The sequence below is a fragment of the Sorex fumeus genome, unplaced genomic scaffold (assembly GCF_029834395.1).
Source record: "Sorex fumeus unplaced genomic scaffold, SorFum_2.1 ptg000100l, whole genome shotgun sequence".
In the NCBI taxonomy this organism is placed as follows: Eukaryota; Metazoa; Chordata; class Mammalia; order Eulipotyphla; family Soricidae; genus Sorex; species Sorex fumeus.
This window is the reverse complement of record NW_026606157.1, coordinates 6,311,580-6,336,735: the sequence shown is the minus strand read 5'-3', so window position 1 is coordinate 6,336,735 and position 25,156 is coordinate 6,311,580. Positions and strand designations below refer to the sequence as shown.

At 46.1% G+C, this 25,156-nt stretch overlaps 1 protein-coding gene across 2 annotated transcripts in view; it reads left to right on the top strand.

Moving 5' to 3' along the window:
- The first annotated feature begins 2,024 nt into the window (after positions 1-2,024).
- GYS2 (glycogen synthase 2) overlaps positions 2,025-25,156 on the top strand; it is a 65,327-nt gene continuing 42,195 nt past the window's right edge. The window contains exons 1-5 of one of the 2 annotated variants that reach the window (XM_056134644.1): positions 2,025-2,449; positions 17,320-17,501; positions 17,978-18,169; positions 20,320-20,502; positions 24,310-24,454. In XM_056134644.1, the coding sequence (XP_055990619.1) occupies positions 2,329-2,449; positions 17,320-17,501; positions 17,978-18,169; positions 20,320-20,502; positions 24,310-24,454 (823 nt within the window). In that variant the 5' untranslated portion in view covers positions 2,025-2,328. The remainder of the gene's footprint in view (positions 2,450-17,319; positions 17,502-17,977; positions 18,170-20,319; positions 20,503-24,309; positions 24,455-25,156) is intronic. The other variant, XM_056134643.1, reaches the window with a different exon arrangement.

Below are 25,156 nucleotides of genomic sequence, written 5' to 3'. Positions count from 1 at the left end.
TGCTATCACGAACTGCTTAAACATTAGTGCAGTGCAAATATGAAATTCAGGACGAGGCGTTTAAAGAGCCTTTCCCCACTTCCCTTACTATCTGTTTATCTTTTCTTTCTGTTCCTAGATTATTAATTTTGTTTTTCAGTGTAGATATTTCAGTAAGAAAGGAAACAGATTTTTTCTGATCCTTCACTCTTAATTCTGTTACATACTAGTTGCCTTTCTTTGCTCACATACAGATATGCATACAAATACACATATGTACTACCAAAAATCTGTAGCATTAAAATAAACAACGAAACAGACCACATAGGCAATCCTCATAATCACTACAACTTAAACCCCGTGGAAGAGTTCAGCTGTATGTATTCCAATTCTTTGTGTATCTAAGCAGAAGTGTGTGTGTGAGTGTGTGTGCTTTCTGACAAAATTGAGACAGTCAATCTTTTTATTTGCTTTAATTTAGCATCTTATATTTTCACCCGCCTAAGCCCACTTTCTCCCCAATTTTTGTATGCAAGTAATTCTTTAAGCAGGTAATAACTGTCCACCGTACAGTATTGAAAATATTAAAGAGGGATCAAGGAGAGAACGAAATTGATTAGAGCGTGTGTCTTGCATGCACTCGGGCCTGAGTCCGATCCCCAGCATTCCATGAACTGACCAGCATTGCTGAGGGTGGCTCTGGTGACCCCTGAGCACTGCTTGGGAGACCAACACATTAGAGAAAAATAAACCTCCATCTTATGCCCGTTCTTTCCTTAGTAATCACTGTAACCAGGGAAGTGGGACATTCAGGCCTGGGAACAAACAAGCATCAAGCACCTCCAGCCTTGGACATAAGGCTAAAATGATCACGTGATTGGCAGAGTGCCAGCTCCTATCGTAGAAGCCTCATGTAAATGACCTCATCATCATTTGATTTTTAAATTATTTTGATAATTGGTTTGGGGAGTGCTCGGGGCTTGTCCTAGCTCTGTGCTCAGGGAGCACTCCTGAAAGGGCTCAGTGGACCCTCTGGGGTGCTGGGGATGGAGCCTGGATCAGCCACGTGCAAGGCAAGTGCCCTTTCTACAGTGCTCTCTCCCGCCTCTCACCACCATTTTAATAAGAAAGTCAAAATGTAGTTGATTTAGTCTTGAGGTTACATAACAGGTAAGCTGCAGATCGAACTTGACCCCAGGAAAAACTAACACCCAACTAAGCCCGCAGTGCCCGGTGTGGACCAGGAGGGTCTCTGGATAACGTGACTGGCCATCACCAGGCGTGTTCAGAGCTCGTCGGAACAGACAGTGAAAACGTGAAGCTGTGTTCTCAGCCTGTCATTCCATCTTCACAAGTCAACACGTCCTGTTTGGTTTTGTTGGAATTTCTATTTGCAGGACTCACGGAGGTTATGTCAACAGGAACAAACCTTTTGGTGAAGGAGAAAGTCACTTCAGGGGTGTTCTGGGCTCTGATCTTTACTATTTTAGTGCTTGTCCATATCCCTTTTCTCAGCTCTGCAACAAATGAGAAATGAACTGTGTGCCTGCGTTTACTTGCTGTTTTGTTGGTTTGTACTGTGGGGGCCACACCTGGTGTGCTCAGGGCTTACTCCTGGCTCTGTGCTCAGGGGACTGTGTGTGGTACTGGGGATGGAGCAAAGGTTGGCCACATGCAAGATAAGTAAGTGCCCTAGCCCAGTTCTATCTCTCTGGTCTCTGCAGTGACTTCTATGGACCAAGAGCCAAACACAGCATGGAACCACAAGACTCATTTATACTAGCCCGTCTGCAAATAAAAAATAAAATAACTAAAAATCATTTTTAAAACATTCCAGATAAAGGGATTAAAAGAGCAGAAGGAAACTTAGGCCAAGCAGAAGGAGCTAAGTGTGGAAATCTGCCCCATGAATTCTACTGGCAATGTCAAGTGGTCTATAACCTCTGAGAAGGGCTCAACCGGAATCATTTGGGGACTGATGAAGCAAACATGAGTGACTGACTCTAGCAATTTGGTCAAAAGGACAAGGGTTAAAGGTCGGGCACTCAGCCTATGAGGATTCTACTAGCGGAGGGGGTGCTGGCCCAACCCGCATCGAAGCATTTACTCCGGGCTGGGCTGTGTGGGGACACAGTGGCCGAGAGTGTCCTAACTAGACCTGTCGGAGCTCTGAGGAGCCGAGAATTCCCTGGCCGACACCCTTTCTCTGACAGAACCCAACCTTTCCCACCTGGCCAGCGCCTGCTCTATTGCCTGGAGCAGGTCCTGCTTGGGAACGGGGGCCACTGGGTCTTGGCGCCTCCAGCATCCTGAGACTGACTCCTGGGACCATCCAGAGCTCCGGACACTATGCTCCGAGGACGCTCCCTCTCCGTGACGTCCCTGGGCGGCCTGCCCCGCTGGGAAGTCGAGGAGCTCCCCGTGGAGGATTTACTGCTCTTCGAGGTCTCCTGGGAAGTGACCAATAAAGGTTTGTGCTGCGCCCACCCAGCCCGGGAGATTCCCCAGAAAACTCCCTAGTGCTGGGAGCGGCTCGGGGCTGGGGGACACGTCGGCTGGAAATGAATTGAAATGTAGGTTGGGCCAAACTTTGTCTGCTTCCACAGGCTAGAACAGATGTGCGCTTTGGAAGGGAAGAAGATGGCAAAAACTGGTCGTTGGGGCTGGAGAGAAAGGATGGGGAGGAAGGGCAGACCCTGGTCTGGTCTCCAGCACCGCATGGTCCCTTGAGCAGCGTCAGGTGTAACTGTGGAGTCCCCCAAGGGTCACAGGCTGTGGCCTTACAGGAGACGTTGAGTACCGTTGAAGTGGCCTTGCTTCAAGCCGATTGTGGCTCTGGACAGAACATTAAAATAAAATTTGAAATATGAGTGATGGTACAGTAGGAATAAAGTAATTATTTTTCGTAGTCAAAAAACCAAAAAGCACTTTTTGGGTTGTTGTTTTTCGGCCATGCCTTGTTGTGCTAAGGGACAAATCCTGGCTCTGCGCTCAGGAATTCCTCCTGAAGGGCTCTGGGGACCACATGGGATGTGGGGGGATTGAACCCAGGTGGGCTGCCTTCAAGGCAAGATCCTTACCTGTTGTACTCTTCTCTCCATTCCCCTCCAAAAGCATCATTTTGTAACTTTGTTTTAGGTAGACACATTCCTGATCAGGACCCATACGAAATTTTGACTTCCGATACTGTTAGCGTATCATGAAGGGTTTTTTTTTTTGCTTTTTGGGTCACACCCGGCAATGCACAGGGGTTATTCCTGGCTCTGGAACCACTCCTGGTGGTGCTCGGGGGACCATATGGGATGCTGGGAATCGAACCCGGGTTGGCTGCATGCAAGGCAAACGCCCTACCCGCTGTGCTATCGCTCCAGCCCCTCATGAAGTATTTTCATGCTTCTCAAGAGTTCAAGCTTTGCTCGGAGTCCAAGTGTTAGCAGGCAAGGAAGAAGCATGAGGAACAGAGCCTGGAGCGTGGAGAAGTGACATAGCTTACAAACAGCAGCTTCCATGTGCTTTCCCTACACATGCAGTGCCTAAATGCGCCCAGCGGGAACCGAGCTCCCTCGAAGACACATCGTCCCTGACCGAGATGATGCGAAGGGAGGATTTTGCCTGCACAGCGGGAGAAACTTAAGAACAGCTAGTTAGTGGGGGGGAATGGCGTGGGTGAGAGGTGATCACCAGTGACAGCAGGCCATCATCGAATCCCAAATGCTGTGTTGAGTTCCAGCACCTGAGCAGAGCCCTTCTGTCCTCTACTTAGCAAACATGGGCGGAGCATTGTGCCCTGGTGCAGGGAGCACCTGTGACCTCCAAGTGCCGTGCCAGGGATCACACAGAGGGTGACACACACATGTGACTCGCAGGAGCCTGGACCGGTGCCTGGTATGCAGGGAAAGTTTCGTGGAGGTTTGAAAGTTTGAATGGAGGAATTCCTGTTTCTTTATTTTTGATACTTATGTTCTTTCATTTCCTATGCAAGGGAAAAGGAGATTTGGGGGAGTCAGAGATCCCAGTGTCGTTTACAGAAGTTGACGTAATTGCGAATGTACTGGTTGTATCATGCATAGGGATGAGGATTTTTTGTTTGTTTTTTCAAGAACAAGACTTCATTGAAAGGGGCTTTTACTGGGTCAAAAGAGAGGCAACGTCTTCCTTTGGCTGGCGGAGGGTGGTAAGGCAAACACATTAACACCTGAACTGTCTCTCGGGCCCTTGATCACAGGTTTCTGGCCACCTAAGAACAGAGCCTATAGTTCTGAGCATTTATCAGAGCCTATAGTTCTGAGCATTTATCTGACACACAAAACCAAGTTAACATGTGTATTGGTAGAAACTGCCGTGTAGTTTTTTATTTATTTATTTATTTATTTTGCTTTTTGGGTCACACCCTATGATATACTATGATATACAGGGGTTACTCCTGACTCTGCACTCAGGATCACTCCTGGCGGTGCTCAGGGGACCACATGGGATGCTGGGAATTGAACCCGGGTCGGAAGCGTGCAAGGCAAATGCCCTACTAGCTGTGCTATCTCTCCAGCTCCCTGCCATGTCGTTTTGATAAAAGGAATATGTAATTATCCTTGACACAAAATCATTTCAGGTTAGATCTGATTTTACGATCAAACGAGGTTTAAAAAATTCAACATTAATAAGTTTTTGAATTTTATAAATGTGGAAAAAAGATTTTGTGTGCATTCAATATTCTGTGGCGTGGACTTTCTTACCACGGGCCTTCTATGACCATGAGTCATGTCCCCACCCCGGCCTGCAGCCGCCGCCAATAGACACATGGAGAGCCTCCAGTTTGGTTGCTGATCAGTCCCCTTTATTCCAATCTCCATCCCGCTGTTCATTCTGTCTCACCGTGCTCCCCGTTCCAGCCTCACACTGCCCCTCATTCCTGAGGATTCTACTATCGGCGGGGGGGATTCTACTATAACACTGTCCCTCATTCCTGTCTTCTACTTTCCCCCAGGCTAGTCTCCCCGAGCCCAGTCTCCCAAGGTAGCAACTTAGTCAAGAGCCAGCCTTAGTCAAGAGCCCAATCTCCCAAGGTAGCAACTACTGTAGCACTGAAGCACTGTCCTCCTGTTGTTCATTGATTTGCTCGAGCGGGCACCAGTAACGTCTCCATTGTGAGACTTGTTACTGTGTTTGGCATGTCGGATACGTCATGGTTAGCTTGCCAGGCTTTGCCGAGCGTGCGGGCAAGATACTCTCCATAGATTGCCGGGCTCTCCTAGAGGGGTGGTCTAGGTCAGGTCAGCTGTGTGCAAGGTAAGTACCCTACCTGCTGTGCTATTGCTCCCGCCCTGTGGTAGCAACCACACCCAGGTAAAATAGCACAATCAACGTATGAAAGCCCTTCCTTTCCTTCCAGGGAGGCTCTTTTAAAACAAAGATCTCCTGCTAACAATAGCCAGAAACTGGAAGAAACCTGAGTGCCCAAGAACAGATGACTGGTTAAAGAAACTTTGGTACATCTACACAATGGAGTACTATGTAGCTCTTAGAAAAGATGAAGTCATGAACTTTACATACAAGTGGTACAATATGGAAAGTATCATGCTAAGCGAAATGAGTCAGAAAGAGAGGGATAGACATAGAAAGATTGCATTCATCTGGGGGATATAAAGTAACAAAGTATGAGATCAATACCCAAGAATAGCTGAGATCAGCACCAGGAGGATTACTCCATAACTTAGAGGCCAGCCGGGTATCCTAGAGGAAAGGGCAGTTCAGATAGAGAAGGGAGCACCAAATAAAGGATGTTTGGAGGATCCTCCCAGGAGGGGAGATGCATGTCGAAAGTAGACTATGGACTGAACATGTTTGCCACTCAATGCCTCTTTTACAGACCACAACACCCAAAAGGAGAGAGAGAACAGAGGGGATTGCCCTGCCACAGAGACAGGGGGGATGGGGGGATGGGGGTGGGAGGGATATTATCCATGGTGGTGGAAAATGGGCACTGGTGGAGGGATGGGTATCTGATCATTGTATAATTGAAACCCAAGCACAAAAAATTGTAAATCTACAACTTTAAAAAAAATAAAATACAATAAAGGGAAAAAAAAAAAAAGATCTCCTGCTAGGAGATCTGCTTACGGGCAGAATTTCATCTAAGGACTTACTTCTTCTTTCCTTAGTCCGTAACAATCATCTTAAATTTACTTCTTAATAATCTTTCTAGTCATTTTGTATAGACACGTAGAAGGTATATTAATTTTACAGAGTGGCTCTCCTGGGGTCATCTTGTTATAGATTTCAGACTACAGTCCTCAGGCCAGATGAGCCCTTCCTAACCCTAGCAGGGTCCTTCTCCAATCACTTCTCTTAGGGTCATGGCAGAATTCATCCACAACCGTGATCTTAGCTTATTATAAGTTTCATGGCACTTGACCTGTCCCATTTCGATGCCAGGGTAGCTTGCAGCTTGCCCTGGGTCCATCCAGTCCCTTTGTTGGGACCCTTCTTTGGGGGTTCTAGGAACTAAGGGCAACTGAGGCTTACGTCGAGTAAATATGACAGATCCCAGGAGTAAATATTATTCGGAGTCAATTAACTTCAAGTTACAAAAGCAGATCATTAACTGTCTCCCTGTGTCTGTATGAAAAGGACAGTGTTCTAAAGTAAACTGTACAAAGGACATAAGGGAAAGAGAAAAGCAATATTTCACTTACAAATTACAAATCCAGAGATTTCTGAAGAATTTGACTTTGACAAGTCACAGGTTCTGATGAGGGGAAATGAGTGATTAACAGATAAGGGAAGCAGAGCACAAAGGAGAAGTTAAAGATGAACGCAGAGGAATGGGAGTGTCTTGGGAGCACTGTGATTGGTGTAATCCAATAAACCCAAGTTCCCTGTAGCAATGGAGAAAGGACAAACCAATGTTATCCTACAATTTTGAGATGTTGCAAATGCTGTGTAAGACCATAAAGTCAAAAAAGCTCAGTATTTACAATTGTAAAACTAGGGTTTTGATCCTATCCTTGATTGTGTTACCCTGACCTAGGTCCTACAATGATTTGCACCACAATCTTTAATATTCATGGAAATTTTTCTGTATTTATCTGAGAGCTGACTAAAATGCAAACAACAAACAGTATGCCCCAGACACGTCTACATATCGACGCATTTAATTTTCAATGACAACCCCCAGCTAAGAGCTTCGATTCCACTGTTCTCTTCGATTCCACTGTTCTTCCTGCATTAACATATGCCTCAGAGACCTGGGCCCTATGAAAACAGTGTGAGAATGCTATTTGGGTCTCTCAAAGAGGAATTGAAAGAGCTATGCTTGGAATATCTCAATTCACTCAAATGAGAGAGAGAATCCGGAGTTCTGATTTCCGTCAACGCTCAAGAATCAGGGACGCTGTCTCATTTGCCTAGGCATCAAAAATCAGATGGGCTGGACATGTAATGAGGTTTACAGACAACCGCTGGACTAGAGCCATTACTGACTGGATTCCACGGGACGTCAAAAGATTGCATGGACGCCCACCTACAAGATGGTCAGATTTCTTCGTGAAGACCATGAATGATCAGTTTGAGGCTCTGCATGTTCCTAGAATGAGCAGATGCCATTGGGCTACGCTAGCACGCAACAGGGATGAATGGAGACGTTACTGGCATCCGCTCGAGTAAATTGATGAATAACGGGGGATTAAGTGATCAAGTGACAACCCCCTACAAGTGAGAAATGTTGATAGTTCCATTTTTCAAATGGAAAAAAAAAACTGAGTTAGTCATTTGCCTGAGGAGACCCAGCAGACGAGACAGAAGTATGTGAAGAGAGAACCGATAAACCATATGCCACGGCCTGTTCCAAACACTGGCACATACAGACACGGAAGAGTGTCCACCAACGGAACAAAAGAACTCTCGGATACAAGCCTACACAGAGACGGGTGTGAATCTGGTTACCCCGACAGACCATCCATCCTTCCGTAGTGTGAATCTTAGTTTCCCGTACCCTGGGAGCTATTTGATATTTCCTTCCCAGCACAGAAAACTTCAGAAATGTTCCACAGAGTCTGAACATCCAAAGAAACAGGTTCTGATCATTCCAGATTCCTAGCCAAACACCGAGCACTGTAGCACTGTAGCACTGTCCTCTCGTTGTTCATCAATTTGCTCAAGTGGGCACCAGTAATGTCTCCACTGTGAAACTTGTTACTGTGTTTGGCATATCGAATACGCCACAGGGAGCTTTCCAGATTCTCCCATGCGGGTGGGATACTCTCGGTAGCTTGCTGGGCTCTCTGAGAGGGACAGAGGAATTGAACCCAAGTTGGCTGCACACAAGGCAAACGCCTTACCGGCTGTGCTATCGCTCCAGCTCCAAACTCCGAGAGATTTTATGAATAGGGCGCTCATTCATGTAGCTGGATCTACAGCCCCCACGGTGGCATTCTCTAGAGGTTTGGACCTTCCTGCGCTTGTCCCCGACACCATCGTGCCTTTCTAAAATGTTTTCTGTGCCGGTTGCTCATTGCAGCCATCAGAGGTGGCCCAGAGATCGGCGCTCAGCAACTGTGCTCCATAGACAAGTCACCAAGCAAACGACAGTTTCCTCCAAGGCCAATCATTCTCTTTCTTTGTTAACTACAACACACTCAAAAAATGAATAGGGTGGGAAGATAGCTCAGTGACTGGAGCACATGAGTGTGCTGAAGTCGCAGGTTCAATCCCTGGCACCCCTGGTCTCTCAAATGCTTCTGAAAACTTTCACTGCCACTACCCGTGTGCCCCCGACCCCACTTTTTTTTTACTTTTTTGGGTCACACCTGGCAATGCATAGGGGTTACTCCTGGCTCTGAACTCAGGAATCACCCCTGGTGGTGCTCAAGGGACCATGTGGGATGCTGGGAATTGAACCTGGGTCGGCCGCATGCAAGGCAAATGCCCTACCTGCTGTACTATTGCTCCAGCCCATCCACTTTTTTTTGTAATCGAAAGATAAAACTTCCACTGTCCACGAAAATGTCCAACAGATGAAAGAAAGGAATCCAACCTAAGGTCATAACAGATGTCGCAGACGGTATCTCTAGATAAGATTTTTCAATGAAATGGATGTCGTATTTGTCATCTTGCGATGCTTTCTGGTGAACAATGAATGTTTTTATTTCCCAGAAAATTAAAATTTCTGGGACCAATGACAGAACCAAACAGGAGGTTGCGTGCCTATATGGGGGAGGCCCTCCCGGGATTGATCCTTGTTAATACAATAAGTAAAAAAAAATAGATACATGCTAAAAATAAAAGATTGTTTACAGAAAAAAATGCCCTAATTTTTTTCAATTGTGGGGTCAGAAAGATAGCTCGGTGGGCTGGAGCACAGGCCTGCATGCAGAAGACTTCACCCCTTCACTGTTTGGTCCTGGGTCCTGGGTCCTGGGTCCTGGGAGGTATAACCCCCAAACAAACAAACAAATCCCTAATTGGCAGAACGTTGCCAATCAGCAATGGAAATCTGTAAAACATAACAAATGAGGGAATCAGAGTCAAACTGTTAGAAACCAATTCCCCAAATGTTCTTGCTTTTATCAGCTGTGCTATTAGTATTGCTACCTCCATTTATTATCCAATAAAGATCCATCAAGTGCTTATCAGGTGTTCAGCAATGGAAGCTGCTAGAAGTGGGAAGTTAACAATGGAGACTGATACCAAGCTTCAGAGTTTACAAAAACTTCAGGAACACAGATATGAAAGCACGGTAGGTAGGGCGTTTGCCTTGCATGCACCCGACCCAGATTCGATTCCTCTGGCCCTCTTGGGGAGCCCAGCAAGCTACCGGGAGTATCCCGCCCGCCCGGCAGAGCCTGGCAAGCTCCCCGTGGCATATTCGATATGCCAAACACAGTAGCAACAAGTCTCACAATGGATACATTACTGGTGCCCACTAGAGCAAATTGATGAACAATGGGAGGACAATGCTACGGTTGTTCTTCAGTCTTGGTAAGAATTTTTTATTTATCAGCCCGGCAAGCTACCGAGAGTATTCGATATGCCAGACACAGTAACAACAAAGTCTCCAACGGAGACGTTACTGGGCCCGCTCGAGCAAATCGACGATCAACGGGAGGGCCTTTAAAAAAAAATTTTTTTTAGTGAATCACCATGAGGTACAGTTAGAGACCTCTAGACTTTCGTGCTTGCATTTTAGTCATACAATGATCAAGTGCCCATCCTTCCACCGATGCCCATTTTTCACCACCAATGGTCCCAGCATCTCTCCCACCACCCCCACCCCATCCCCCCACCCCATCCCGCCTCTGTGGCAGGGCATTCCCTTTTGCTCTTTCTCTCCTTTTGGGCATTGCGGTTTGCAATAGAGGTATTCAGTGGCCATCATGTTCAGTCTATAGTCTACTTTCAACATGCATCTCCCATCCTGAGCGGGCCCTCTTAGCACCCTTTACTTGGTTGACCCTTCTCTGTATAAGCTGCCTTCTCCCCCAGCATGTGAGGCCGGCTTCTAAGCTATGGAGTAATCCTCCTGATACTTATCTTTACTATTCTTGGCTGTTAGTCTCCCATTCTGTTACTTTATATTTCACAAATGAGTGCAATCTTTCTATGTCTGTCCCTCTCTTTCTGACTCATTTCACTTACCATGATACTTTCCGTGTTGATCCACCTATATGCATATTTCACGACTTCATCTTTTCTAACAGCTGCATAGTATTCCATTGTGTAGATGTACCAAAGTTTCTTTAACCATTCATCTCTTCTTGGGCACTGGATTTTTTTTCCAGATTCTGGCTATTGTAAACAGTGCTGCAATGAACATACAAGTGCAGGTGTCATTTTTACTATATATTTTTTGCATCTCCGGGATATATTCTCAGAACTGGTATTGCTGGGAGTTCAATTTCTAATTTTTTTTCTTTTTTCGCTTTTTGGGTCATACCCAGTGATGCTCAGGGTCACACTCCTGGCTCTGCACTCAGGAATCACTCCTGGTAGTGCTCGGGGGAACATATGGGATGCTGGGGATTGAACCCGGGTTGGCTGCGTGTAAGGCAAATGCCCTACCCGCTGTGCTATTGCTCCAGCCCCAATTTCTAATTTTTTGAGAAGCGTCCATACTGTTCTCCAAAAGAGCTGAACCAGTCGGCATTCCCACCAGCAGTGAAGGAGAATCCCTTTCTTCCCACATCCACACCAACACCGGTTGCTTTTGATCTTTTGGATGTGGGAAGAACACAGATGTTGGCCAGGCAGTTATTGTCAAATATGGGGAACGCAAGAATCAGAGGGCCAGGGAAGGGAGTTCTAAGATTCTGCATGGTGGGGAGAGAAGGACTTCCCACTTAATTTGGGTTCTCTATCTCTTCTGATAGAGATATTTTGGGCCACATCTGAGTGACGAACAAAAGCAAAATACAGAATGCCTATGCAGCAAAATAAATAAATAAAAGGAACTGAACACTGTAGTCACGTCCACAGCATCCCAGGCAGAAGTTCCCACTCAAATCACAGGGAAACCCATGTGAGGTGCCAAACAAACCCTGGGGCTCCCCCCTTCTTTTTCCACCAGATGGTCACGTCCCAGGCCCTCCAGGTAAAATCCCATGGTAGAGTCAGGATTGGGTGGGATGAGTCCTGCCCGGTGGATGTCGCCTCCCACTGCACAGGGATGTGGCTGTTGGGCCTAGTGCCGGAGACCCAGCCAAGTGCTGGCCACACAGAGACTTGCTGACCATCTGCACCAGTGATGTTTCTTTTCTTTCTCCCAGACCTGCTGCCCAGAGATGCGTGTTTTCCAGCTGCATGATGGCCAACCGTGCTTCTGTGTCTGTGATTAGTAGTTATGCCGAGACAGAAGCCACGTGACTTCCCAATACTGTACATTTTAGTATTTAAAGACAGGGAAGAAGCTTTACATGTTTTACATTTTAGTTTAGGCACTGTAGTTTACAGGACTGTTAACTGTAGGGTTTCTTTCCCTATCTACACCCTTATGTGGGCTGGTGGTCACATTCCACAGTTTTGAAACCCTGGTTTTTACAATATTCAGCATCTCTAGATGAAAATGTGGGTCTGGGTGATCTCGTTGGCCTCTCTGCCCTGGTAGCTCATCTTTTTTTTTTTTTTATGAAAGGCTGATACTTTGCTCTCACACCAAAGAGTGTTCCCATACAGTTCCAGGAAAATATAGATCAATAAAATACAAAGTACACGTTTGAAAATGAAGCTTAAATTCAACAACTTGCATTGTGATGGGACATGGATTTGTTGAAAAGTCTGTGTTGGTGAACCTCTAGTTAATATCCATATTGGAAAGCAGAAATCACCCTGTATCTGTGGCATGCCACATATGTATAGTTAGTGTACCCATGAAGAAATCCGGGACCAAAGGTGATAAATGTTATTTTAAAAAAAAGTGGCTGGTTATAAAGATGGCAAGGGAATAAGCAGAAACAACTATACTCTTGAGAATATGTTTGAGAATGTAGTATAAAGATCTTCCCACAATAATACTGCACAAGGAGTATGGGTATAGATTTATTTATACCCAGGCCCCAAACAATAAAGAGGGTATTAAAAAATTATTTTTTGCTTGTTTGTTTTGAGTTACACCCAATAATGTTCAAGGCTTACTCCTGGCTCTGGGCTCAGGGATCAGTCCTAGAGTGACCTGGTGGGCCAGATTGAGTATTGGGGACCAAACCCAGGTCACCATATGCAAAACCAGGGCCCTACCCATTGTACTATCTCTCCAGTCCCCAAGGATGGGTTTAAAAACGAATTTTAGGCATTTATTTCTGATAGATCTGAAGAGCATGATTAGAGTATTTATAAGCACCTTCGGGGTGTTTGGAAACTGTAGGCCTCAAATTGGGGAAAAAAACCCCAGCAAATTATGAAATATGTTTATCTTTGAATTTCTTTTTTTTTCTTTTTGGGTCACACCCGGTGATGCACAGGGGTTCCTCCTGGCATAAGAACTCAGGAATTACTCCTGGCGGTGCTCGGGGGACCATATGGGATGCTGGGAATTGAACCTGGGTCGGTCACGTGCAAGGCAAATGCCCTACTCGCTGTGCTATCTCTCCAGCCCCTATCTTTGAATTTCTTGAATGAGACTTTCTCCTCTCCCTTCCATCCCTTAAAACACATATGTATTTATTCACATATATTAGAACTTCAAATATATAGTCTAATGAAAGGGGATGCTCTAAGATCTCTGGGCAAGATATAACGTTGTAAATAAATAGTAGAGTTTTCAACAAAAGAAATGTGAATAAAGCATTAATAAATAAGAGTCATCAGAATCTGATAAAACAGACCCTCAGAGATCATGAAGAAGTCTCCAGAAAAGGGAAATGATTCTAAGATTTTAAGGACAGAGAGGTTGAATACGGCTTATATACCTACACAAATATATTCCCCAGGTGTGATACTCAGGCCAGACTTTTTTTGTTTTTGTTTTGGATTTGGGGCCATACCTGGAAGTGCTCAGGGCATACTCCTGGCTCTGTGCTCAGGGGTCACTCCTGGTAGATCTTGGGGGACCGTATGGATCGAACCTGGGTTGGGCATTTGCAAGGCAAGTGCCCTACCTGTTCTACGCTCTCTCTGGTCCCATCTAAGACTGAGGTTCCAAGTGTGAGAGCCAGCCTTTGTATGTGTGAAGCTCTGGGTTCTATCCTGGTACCACAGTGCCACCACCGTCACAATGGGAGGCAGCAAGCAAAACAAAGGCGCATTTCTGTTTTCACACTTAAAAGAGGAGTGGCCGAGATTAGTACCAGGAATTTTGCTCCATGACTTGGAGGCCAGCCACACGTGCTACGGGAAGGGGAAGCTCAGATAGAGAAGGGAGCACCAAATACAGGGTGTTGGGAGGTTCCTCCCAGGATGGTAGAAGCATGCAGAAAGTAGACTATAGACCAAACATGATTGCCACTCAATGCCTCTTTTGCAAACCACAACACCCAAAAGGAGAGAGAGAACAAAGGGAAATGTCCTGCCACAGAGGCAGGGTGGGATGGGGGGGGGGGGTGGGAAGGATACTGGGACCCGTGGTAGTGGAGGATGGGCGCTGGTGGAGGGATGGGTACTTGATCAGTGTATGACTGAAACCCAAGCACAAAAATTTGTAAGTCTACAACTGTACCTCATGGTGTTTCACTAATAAAAAAAAAAAAACATAAAAAAAAGAGAGAATTTCTTGGGGCTGGAGTGATAGCACAGCAGGTAGAGCGTTTTCCTTGCACACGGCTGACCTGGGTTCGATTCCCAGCATCCCATATGGTCCCCTGAGCACCGCCAGGAGTAATTCCTGAGTTCTTATGCCAGGAGTAACCCCTGTGCATCGCCGGGAGTGACCCAAAAAGAAAAAAAAAGCCTTCTTTTCTATTTTCCTTACAAACCACTTCTCTACTTATCTAAATTTGTTTTTCCTCAAGGAATCGCTTGGGTGGTTCATTAAGTGTTTTACCATGGGGGAAATATTGAAGTGCCCCTGATTCTGCCATCAGTTGAATTGATGTAGCAGGTGGGAGGGAAACTGGGAACATGGGTGGTGGGATATGGGGAAGTGGATGCTGTGAAGGGATGGCTGTTGGGACTTGATATGACTGAAACCCAATCGTGAACGTTATAACGAATTTAGATATTTGAAAGAAAAATTGAATTAGGCCCAGGTGCGCTATTAGGGGTGGGTGGGTCCTGCTTCCTGGTCCTGCGGAGGCGGAGGCGGGTGCTAGCAGGCCTGACAGACTCTGCGTGGCTCTAGGCTCTCTTCACCGGCCACTGAGCAGTGACTCTCCGTGTCCTTGTTTTCTCTCTCTGCTCCAGTGAAGTTTACATTTTTCTTAAGGAGAGCCAAAAGTTTTTCCTTCTTCTTCAGGACAGTGAGTTTCAGCCAGTTCATGTGGAAATTTCTTCCATGTGATATTTCCATGTCTGGAAGTTAGAGGAGCGCTTCTCCTGTGTGAATGATGAATTCTGCGGTGATAGAAGTATCAGCATCTGCCTTCCTTGGAGGCATCACTGGCGGTGCTTGGAGCTGCTCCCAGCTCTGTGCTCCTGTTAAGGTGCACTCCAACTAGTCAAGTTTTTCTTCAAGCTGCTTCAGGACAGTGGAGTGCCAGAAATCAAATGGAAGTAGATACGAGAGAGAGAGAGAGAGAGAGAGAGAGAGAGAGAGAGAGAGAAAGAGAGAGACAGACAGACAGACAGAGATAGAGAGACAGAGAGACAAAGAGAGACAGAGAGAGACAGAGAGACAGAGACAGAGAGAGACAGAGAGAGCAAGCAAGCACTGTTTGGGTTTAAAGGAAAAAAATTAGGTGACAGTGCTACCGCGACCAGCAGTTAGGATAATCTACAAGAGTTATCACAGAAAGACTAACTAATTTACTAAAACAAGAAATCTGAGATGCAGTGGCCACCAAACCCTCTATCTGGATAAACTGAAAAACCAAAGGGAAAACTGAGAAGGATCTTACTGGTATCACGAGTGAACAATCGCTCACACACAACCTGACTGAGGCTGTTGGGAACGGAGCTGAGGCCGGTGCTGGGATCCTCCTATTAGCTCTGGGATTTCACCCGGGACTTGCACCAACCAACCCTTTCCCTATAGCTCACCCACAGAGTATTGCTCAAGATAGACTTGGGTTTTTTTTTTTTGCCTTTTTGGGTCACACCCAGCGATGCTCAGAGGTCACTCCTGGCTCTGCACTCAGGAATTACTCCTGGTGGTGCTTGGGGGACCAGAGGGGATGCCGGGGATCGAACCCGGGTTGGCTGCTTGCAAGGCAAATAATGCCCTACCCGTTGTGCTATCGCTCCGGCCCCGACAGATTTTTTTGGGGGGTAGGGGGGAATAAAGGATTCAGGCATCTTTCATTTTCCTACTAAGAGCCAGCCCAGAAGCTCTGCCAAGTCTTAGGGAAGTTCCCGGAGGGCACCCATGTCTACCCTCACCTGCTACTGCATCTCAGCCCTCTCCTCCTGCTTCTTGCCCAGAGGTCAAATGTCCCCAACACTGGGGTCCAGCCGACAACTGCATCCCTCCTGGCCTGGCGACACCTGAGCGCCTTGCCTTGGAAGGTGAGGGATGAACAAACTTGCGAGTCACACTGGCCACTTTCTCCAGGCCATGCACAGCTCTCAGCACCCTCCTTCTGCCCGACTCACCTTCCAGACGTGAATTGGGCACAGGTATGGGTGTTCGTGGCAGACCCACACTGCGTGATCTTGCTTCACTCCAAGGCCCCACGGAGCAAGCAGGGAGGGAGTGCACTGCACGGGCACAGGGCTGGCGCAGGGGTGCGTCGGAGGGAGGGTCCAGGCCTTCCAAGGGCTTCCCCCCTCCCTCCCATTTATGGGCCTCAGCTGGTGATGCTCAAGGGTTCCTCCTGCTTCTGGACTCCAGAATCACTCCTGGCAGGCTCGGGGACCCTATGGGTTGCCAGGGATGGAACCCGGGCGGGCCGTGTGCAAAGTAGCTGCCCGAGCACCGCCAGGAGTAATTCCTGAGTGCAGAGCCAGGAGTAACCCCTGAGCATTGCCAGATGTGACCCAGAAAGCAAAATAAATAAATAAATAAGTAAAAAGGCAAAGCAGACAAGCTTTGGTCTTTCATTCGTTCCTATGCATCAGCCATAGATGACCTACCCCACCCCCCCCGAGATGAATCCTTAATATATATGTGGAAATATTCTACATGATCACACACAAATATTTAAATGGACATCACAATTCTTGTATATAAATAAAAATGTTGATACATAACATTTTTAAAAGGTTATACTGATGAAGGGATGGGTGTTGGAACATTGTATGACTGAAACCCAATCATGAACAGCTTTGTAAAAAGAAAAAATAAATAAATAAAAAACACACAAAAAAGTCTGAGTTCTTCTGCACCCCTCCTGGCCTGGAGACACCTGAGCACCTTGCCTTGGAAGGTGAGGGATGAACAAACTTGCGAGTTACACTGGTCACTTTCTCCAGGCCATGCATAGCGCTCAGCACCCCCCTTCTGCCCGACTCACCTTCCAGATATGAATTGGGCATAGGTATGGGTGTTCGTGGCAGACCCACACTGCGTGATCTTGCTTCACTCCAAGGCCCCACGGAGCAAGCAGGGAGGGAGTGCACTGCACGGGCACAGGGCTGGCGCAGGGGTGCGTGTGAGGGGGCCTTCTCAGAGTTCACCGCCCCCCTTTCCCGCCCTTTGAAAAGGTCTTTCTGAACCTTCGGGGTCCATCAGACACAGGTGTGACCAGAGCGTGTTTGCACCCTTTTGCCATTGAAAGGCACCAATGGTTTCCCCAACGCTAACCTGATCTTTCCTTTCCACAGTCGGCGGCATCTACACCGTGATTCAGACCAAAGCCAAAACCACCGCAGAGGAGTGGGGAGAAAACTTCTTCATGATCGGCCCCTACTTTGAGCACAATATGAAAACTCAGGTGGAAGCATGTGAGCCGGTCAACAGGGCCGTGAAACGGGCTGTGGAGGCCATGAACACACACGGCTGCCAGGTATGAACACACACAGTTGCCAAGTGCTCGGGTTAGGTTTGCCCCACGCTCCTCAGAGGAGGACCTTGATTTTAAGTGGACTTGAGGTGCCTTGTGTGAACCACACCTGTCCAGTTGGATAAAAGGGCTTGGGGGCTCTGTAGAAGCTGTGACTTGTGTGTTCACAGGGCTTTCCCTCTGGGTGGTCTCCTGCTGCAGTCTAAAGTGTTGTTCCTGCAGCTCAAATAAAATCTCCTCTTTGGGAAGGGGTGAAAGTGGCAGGAGGGATACTGGGAACATTGGTGGTGGAGAATGGGCACGGGTGGAGGGATGGGTACTTGAACCTGGTATGACTGAAATGTAAGCATGAAAGTTTGTAAGTCACATTGATTCATTAAAATAAAATTTTTTAAAAATAATAAAACTAAAATAAACCCCCAAATCTCGTCTTTGGTGGTCCCAAATCATCCCAGCTGACTGTGTCTTGTGTGTGGCAGGTGCATTTTGGAAGATGGCTGATAGAAGGGAGCCCTTACGTGGTGCTTTTCGACATAGGCTACTCCGCGTCAAATCTGGATAGGTGGAAAGGAGATCTCTGGGAGGCGTGCAGCGTGGGCATCCCTTACCAGGACCAGGAAGCCAACGATATGCTGATCTTTGGATCTCTAACCGCCTGGTTCTTAAAAGAGGTATGGTCGCTGCAGAGCATACAACTGTGTCTCCAAATGGTCTGGCCGTTAGAGCAAGAACACTCTGCTTGGTGGCATTTCTGAGTGGACTAGCATATTTCAAAGGCTTTTGGGATAAAGAAATGATCAGTCTTTCTTTAATATTCGTCTTTGGAACAGGGTGATAACGATGCTTATTGATATTTGTCTTGGGTCAAAGTTTAAATAACATGATGTACACACATCAGGCCCTGTGTATGTGAGTTTTAGAATCTCAGGAGTAGAAAATTGCTTGAGTTATTTGTAGTTGTTAGGGTTTGGAGGCCACACCCAACGATAGTCAGGGCTTACTCCTGGCTCTGTACTCAGGGAACTGTGTGTGGAACATGAGTTGGCCACATGCAAGACAAGTGCCTTCTTGCCCGCTGTGTTATCTCTCTGGCCCATGTGTGCGTGTGTGTGTGTGTGTGTGTTAAATGTGTATGTGTGTGTTAAATGTGTGTGTGTGTGTTAAATGTGTGAGTACTAGTGCAACTGAGCTATCCTTATTAGTTTTTTTTTTTAAATCATTTGTATGGGACCGAAGCCATCTCAACAGTTGGAGTCTAGAGAGATGAACTATTCTCTTGGGATAAAAAAAAATAGAAACTGGGACATTAGAAAACAGACCTTGCTTAATGAATCAAATCTGTACTCTCTTAAGTCTGAGTCAAATCTTTACTCTCTCATTCCTCCTCGGGATGCAGACCGCAGCGTATCCCAAGTCTTCCAGATGATTCTGATGTGGGCCAAGTGGGAGAACTACTGTCATGGGTGAATTCTCCAGACTTTCCAGTTCTCCGCTCAGGCTTCCTGAACAAATGTTTTGCATTACCAGTTCTGCTCCCCATGGAAGAAGCAGTTGTAAGGGGAGTGGAGTGTAAATATTAACTTTTTGTAAGGGTGAGCCAAGACAATTTTAAGTCAGAAACTAAACCCTTCCTGGTTTTCTGTTCGACCATACTAAATTACAAATTCATTTTTTGTGCAACTTATTATTCTCTTCATCCTCAATTCCATATTTTTTGGTGGGGAAACATTTATTTTGTGGGAGTGGAACCACAAAATAAAGTGCTTGGCAGGTCCTCTCAGCTCTATACTCTGAATCATTCGTGTCAAAAGCCTGAACCCCTGTGTTATCTCTTTGCCCCCTCTTGTGATTCTCTTTTCTTTTTCCATTGGTTTGTTTGGGGGCCACACCTTGTAGTACTCAGGGCTCAGTCTTGGTTTTGTGCCCAGGGCTCCGTGTGGTACAGGGGTTAGAACACAGGATGGTTTCATGCAATATAAGCACCTTACCGACTGGGCAATCTCTCTGGCCCCCAACCCCATATTACTAAATACCAGTCTAAGTCTTTTTGACTCAAGGAACAGAAAAGTTCAAATAAGAGTGACTCCAAATTTGGGGTCCTTTATTGCTTCTATGTAAAGATAAATAGCTAGACCCCCATTGATTCAGTATCTTCAAGGATGCTATTACTAATATTTGTGAAGGATGGGACAGGAAATGAAGCTCAGGCCACCTGGCACATACATAGTATGTATTTTTCCACTAAACTACAGCTACTTTCTAGACCTTAAGATGTTGTTCTTATCATAATTTGTCATCAAGTCAATGAATATTTATTAGGTACTACTATTGCAACCCCAAACTCATGCAAATAAGAGAATTGAATTTGATTCACCACCAAAAGTGAGCATTAAAAACATGAAAAATACATGAACTTTGCAAACATGCTATTGAGTCCTAATAACACACAGATGTCCGTGCCCTGTGTGTAGACCCCTTTAAATTGTGATCATTTGCTGGTATGATAACTATTGTCTGGGGACATAAGCAAGAGCCAATATCACCAACCACTTTTTCTTTTTTTCTTAAATTTTTATTAGTGAGACACCATGAGGTACAGTTGTAGACTTACAAACGTTTGTGCTTGGGTTTCAGTTATACAATGATCAAATACCCATCCCTCCACCAGTGCCCATTTCCCACCACCACGGATCCCAGTATCCCTCTCACCCTCCATCCCCCCCATCCCACCCTGCATCTGTAGCAGGGCATTCCCTTTTGTTCCCTCTCTCCTTTTGGGTGTTGCCAACCACTTTTTCTGAATGCTCCTTCTCTGATGTAGGTGACAGATCACGCGGATGGGCGACACGTCATCGCCCATTTCCACGAGTGGCAGGCTGGAACTGGACTAATCCTGTCTCGGGCCCGGAAACTTCCGATCGCGACAATATTTACCACCCATGCCACTCTGCTCGGGAGATATCTGTGTGCAGCAAACATCGATTTCTACAACCATCTGGATGAGGTAAACACCCACTTTCCTCCTCCCGGCTTCCACACCTTTCTGAGCCTTGAAATAGACAGCGGATGTATTGATCTGTGCCTTTCACCTGCCAGCCAGACGGCAGCGGTGCCCTTTGAGCTGGTTGATATTCATGACAGGACTCCCAGGAGGGCACCGAGGGCTCACGGTGTTCAGCTGTGCAATTCCCTCCCAGGCATAGATCCGAATCTGAGTGGGCACGGTGGGACTAAGACCCTGAATGGACAGAGGGGCCTGGTTCCCATGGAGGCTGGGCTCTGGGCTTGCTCTCACTCTCCCCCTCTTTAAACAGTTGATAGAAATCCTTCTAGAACAGTGGGCTCGATGAACCTGCCTTCCCATAGCCTCCAAGTGAATGGATTTCTCCAAAGTGATTTGCAAGTGATTAGGAAGAGTGTCTATGGGGTTCCAGCACAACAATTTAGTGAAAACAGAGAAATACGGGGCTGGGTAGTGGCTCAACTGCAGGCAGAGTGCGTCCTTTCCACATGAAAAGTCCTGGGTTCAACTCCAGGCATGTGAAAGAAAGAAACAGAACAAAGAGGTAAGTCCATGTCATGAGATTGAGTAGGACTCTCTGGGAAGGCTGCAGGGATCTATGATCCAACATTCAGTTTGGATTTCTCCTGTTTGCCCTCAGTTAATTCAGATGAATAAGAAAGAAGTCTTTTGACTGGTTAAAGAAACTTTGGTACATTGGTACATCTGCACAATGGAGTACTATGTAGCTGTTAGAAAAGATGAAGTCATGAAATTTACATACAAGTGGTACTACATGGAAAGTATCATGCTAAGTAAATTGAGTCAGAAAGAGACCGACAGACATAAAAAGATTGCATTCATCTGGGGAATATGAAGTAACAAATAGGAGACTAATGTCCATGAGTGGCCGAGATTAGTACCAGGAATTTTGCTCCATGTCTTGGAGGCCAGCCACACATGCTAGGGGAAAGGGGAGCTCAGATAGAGAAGGGAGCACCAAATAAAGGGTGTTGGGAGGATCCTCCCAGGATGGGAGAAGCATGCTGAAAGTAGACTATAGAACAAACATGATTGCCACTCAATGCCTCTTTTGCAAACCACAACACCCAAAAGGAGAGAGAGAACAAAAGGGAATGCCCTGCCACAGAGGCAGGGTGAGGGGGGGGGGGGGATGGGGGGGAGGGATACTGGGATCCGTGGTGGTGGGAGATGGGCACTGGTGGAGGGATGGGTATTTGATCATTGTATAATTGAAACTCAAGCACAAAAATTTGTAAGTCTACAACTGTACCTCATGGTGTTTTACTAATAAAACATTAGAAAAAATTAGAAATTAGAAAAAAAAAGAAAGAAATCTTTTAGTTCATCACATCAAAAATGTCGACAGGGGCCAAAAAGATAGTACAGTGGGTAGGGCTCTTGCCTTGCGCATGGCCAGCTTGGTTTCTATCCCCACCATCCCATATGGTCCTCGGAACACCACCAGGAGTGATTCCTGAGTTGCAGAGCCAGGAGTAAGCCCTGAGCATCTTTGTGTGTGGCCTAACACAAACAAACAAACAAACAAACATATCAACAAAGTGTTTGAGTACCCTGAAAGTCAAGGTAGCTGCATGTTTGTTGTATATATATTGCCAATACAATCAATTTAGCATTTTAATATTGTTTCACTAGTAAGAACATTAGGAAGTTGAAATACTGATTTCTAAGGAATCTCCCATGTTGAAAAGTTTAAGTCTGTTCTTGTGTGTAATGCGTGAATATGGCTTAAATAACGGTGGTGGAAAGTTCTATTTCTATCTCAAAGACACCCATAGCAGGGAAGTTCTTTCTTTAAACTTTAGCATTTGCAAAGCAATGACTGGTCTACATGAGAGTTTTCATTTCCAGATGTCAGTCTAACGCAAAGGTCAAAAGGTAAACATAAGAGCTTTGAAAATAAAGTCACCAGGGAATTTGGAAAGTCAAGAGACCAGGGAAATGTCCTCTGGACAATAATGTGGAAAGGATAATAAGGGCAATCCAGTGATCTGTGATATGCGCAGCGGTCACTTCCTGGAGAAGAGCCAACTTTGACTTTTGGAATAAAAATATTAGAGAGACTTCTTGAACATTTCACTTCCGAGTACTCTGGGGGCTCAGGGGAGAATTCTTCTCTCTGGTCCTTCTCAGGCTGGTCAGTAACACCAGGCAAATTAGCCCGAAAAAAAAAAGACCAAATTTTGTTGCGTATATAGGAAGACTCAACGTGACTGTTAGTCTAGAGGAAATGGACCTATCTGCACATGTCTATCTGGATCTTAGGAGAAGGAGAGGGACCTGGTGTTTTCAGTTGAGAGGACACCCCCAATATTACAGCTAAACTCTGTGTGTGTGTGTTCTAGTTTTGGGGTCACACCTGAGAGTGCTCAGGGATCACTCCTGGTGGTCCTCTGTGTATTTGGTGCTGGAATTCGAACCAGGGTCAGATCTAAAACCAAAGTGCCTTAGCCTTTGTGCTATCTCTCCTGACCTCTGGCTAAGTTCTAAGTCAGACGAAATTTTGGGATAAGTAAAAGTATATTTTGAATAAAAAAAATTCAAGAATTCTGTGTGATCCTTGATAAGGGGAACTATTGGCTTTGGAGAAAGCAATTAAAGAATAGTACAGGGGCTGGAACAATAGCACAGCAGGTAGGGCATTTGCCTTGCATGCGGCAGACCCAGGTTCGATTCCCAGCATCCCATGTGGTCCCCTGAGCACCTCCAGGAGAGATTCCTGAGCGCATGAACCAGGAGTAACTCCTATTCATCTCCGGGTGTGATCCAAAAAAGCAAAAAAAAAAAAAAAAAAAAAAAAGAGAAAGAAAGTACAGAAATGAACTATTCATTTCTGAAGAATGAATAGTTCCAAGGTCACATTTCTGTGAAGAGCACCAAACTGATCTCAAAGAAGCAATGTCTTCTTTTTTTTTTTTATTAGTGAAACACCGTGAGGTATAGTTATAGACTTAAAAATTTTTGTGCTTGGGTTTCAGTTATACAATGATCAAGTACCCATCCCTACACCAGTGCCCATCATCCACCACCATAGGTCCCAGCATCCCTCCCACCCCCCTCATCCCCCCATCCCACCCCGCCTCTGTTTCAGGGCATTCCCTTTTGTCCTCTCTCTCCTTTTGGATGTTGTGGTTTGCAAAAGAGGCATTGAGTGGCAATCATGTTTGGTCTATAGTCTACTTTCAGCATGCTTCTCCCATCCTGGGAGGATCCTCCCAACACCCTTTATTTGGTGCTCCCTTCTGTATCTGAGCTTCCTTTTCCCCTAGAACATGTGGCTGGCCTCTGTTAAAACATTTTTTTTCTTATTATAACATTGTGGTTTACCAAATTGTTTCTAATCTAGTTGTTTCAGGTATTAAACGTTCCACCACCAGTGCCATCACCAGTGTCACCTTCTCTACACTTGTATTCCCAGTTTCCTCCCACTCCACTCTGCCCCTTGCAGAGAAAAACAAATTTACTTGATATTATTTATTCTAACGCTGAGGCCAATGGAATTATCAAAATTTGATCAAGAAGAGTCAGTTTGTGAGCAGGGTTGTATCTCACAGTGGTGTTGCTGTCTGAGGATTTCCCGGGCTGGTTGTTGCTCAGAGCTATGCATTTTAGCAATTGGATTAAATCAACTTATCATTTCTTTTCTTTGCGGTGCTGCCTTCTCTCAGGGTCTCACCGAAAGCCTGTAGAGAAAGGCGTGGCATGTTTTCCTCGTGTGGAAGGGCCAGTGGAAGCCAACGTGCCTGTGCTGTATTTTGTTTCTAACAGTTTAACATCGACAAGGAGGCGGGAGAGAGACAGATCTACCACCGCTACTGCATGGAGAGAGCTTCTGTCCACTGTGCCCACGTGTTCACCACCGTTTCGGAAATAACAGCCATCGAGGCAGAGCATATGCTGAAGAGAAAGCCTGGTAAGTACTGTCCCCGTGTGTGTGCCAACCTCACAGTTCAAAGTGACATTAGCTGTATGGAAAATTTTAAAATAAAAAGGATGAGGGGCTGGAGTGATAGCACAGCGGGTAGGGCGTTTGCCTTGCACGTGGCCAACCTGGGTTCGATTCCCAGCATCCCATAAGGTCCCCTGAGCACTGCCAGGGGTAATTCCTGAGAGCAGAGCCAGGAGTAACCCCTGTGCATTGCCGGGTGTGACCCAAAAAGCAAAATAAATAAATAAATAAAATAAAAAGGATAAGACCAGAGAAAGTTCAGGTGCTTGTCTGGCACACAACTGACCCCTGTTCAGTCCTTGGCACCACCCAGGGTCCCCTGAGCACTGCCAGGCTGGATCCCTGATCACAGAGCCGGGACTACATCATAGACACTGCCAGGTATGACCCCCAAGCCCCAAAAGCAAACAATTTTAAAAACAAAACAAAACAACATAAAACCAAAAAATATAATTGGAGAAACATTGCACCCATTGACATTATTAAAACAATTAAAGCTGAGAATCTACTTAACTTTTTTTGGGGGGGGGGTCACACCCAGCGATGCACAGGGGTTACTCCTGGTTCATGCAATCAGGAATTACTCCTGGCAGTGCTCAGGGAACCATATGGGATGCTGGGAATTGAACCGGGTCGGGCCGCGTGTAAGGCAAGTGCCCTACCCGC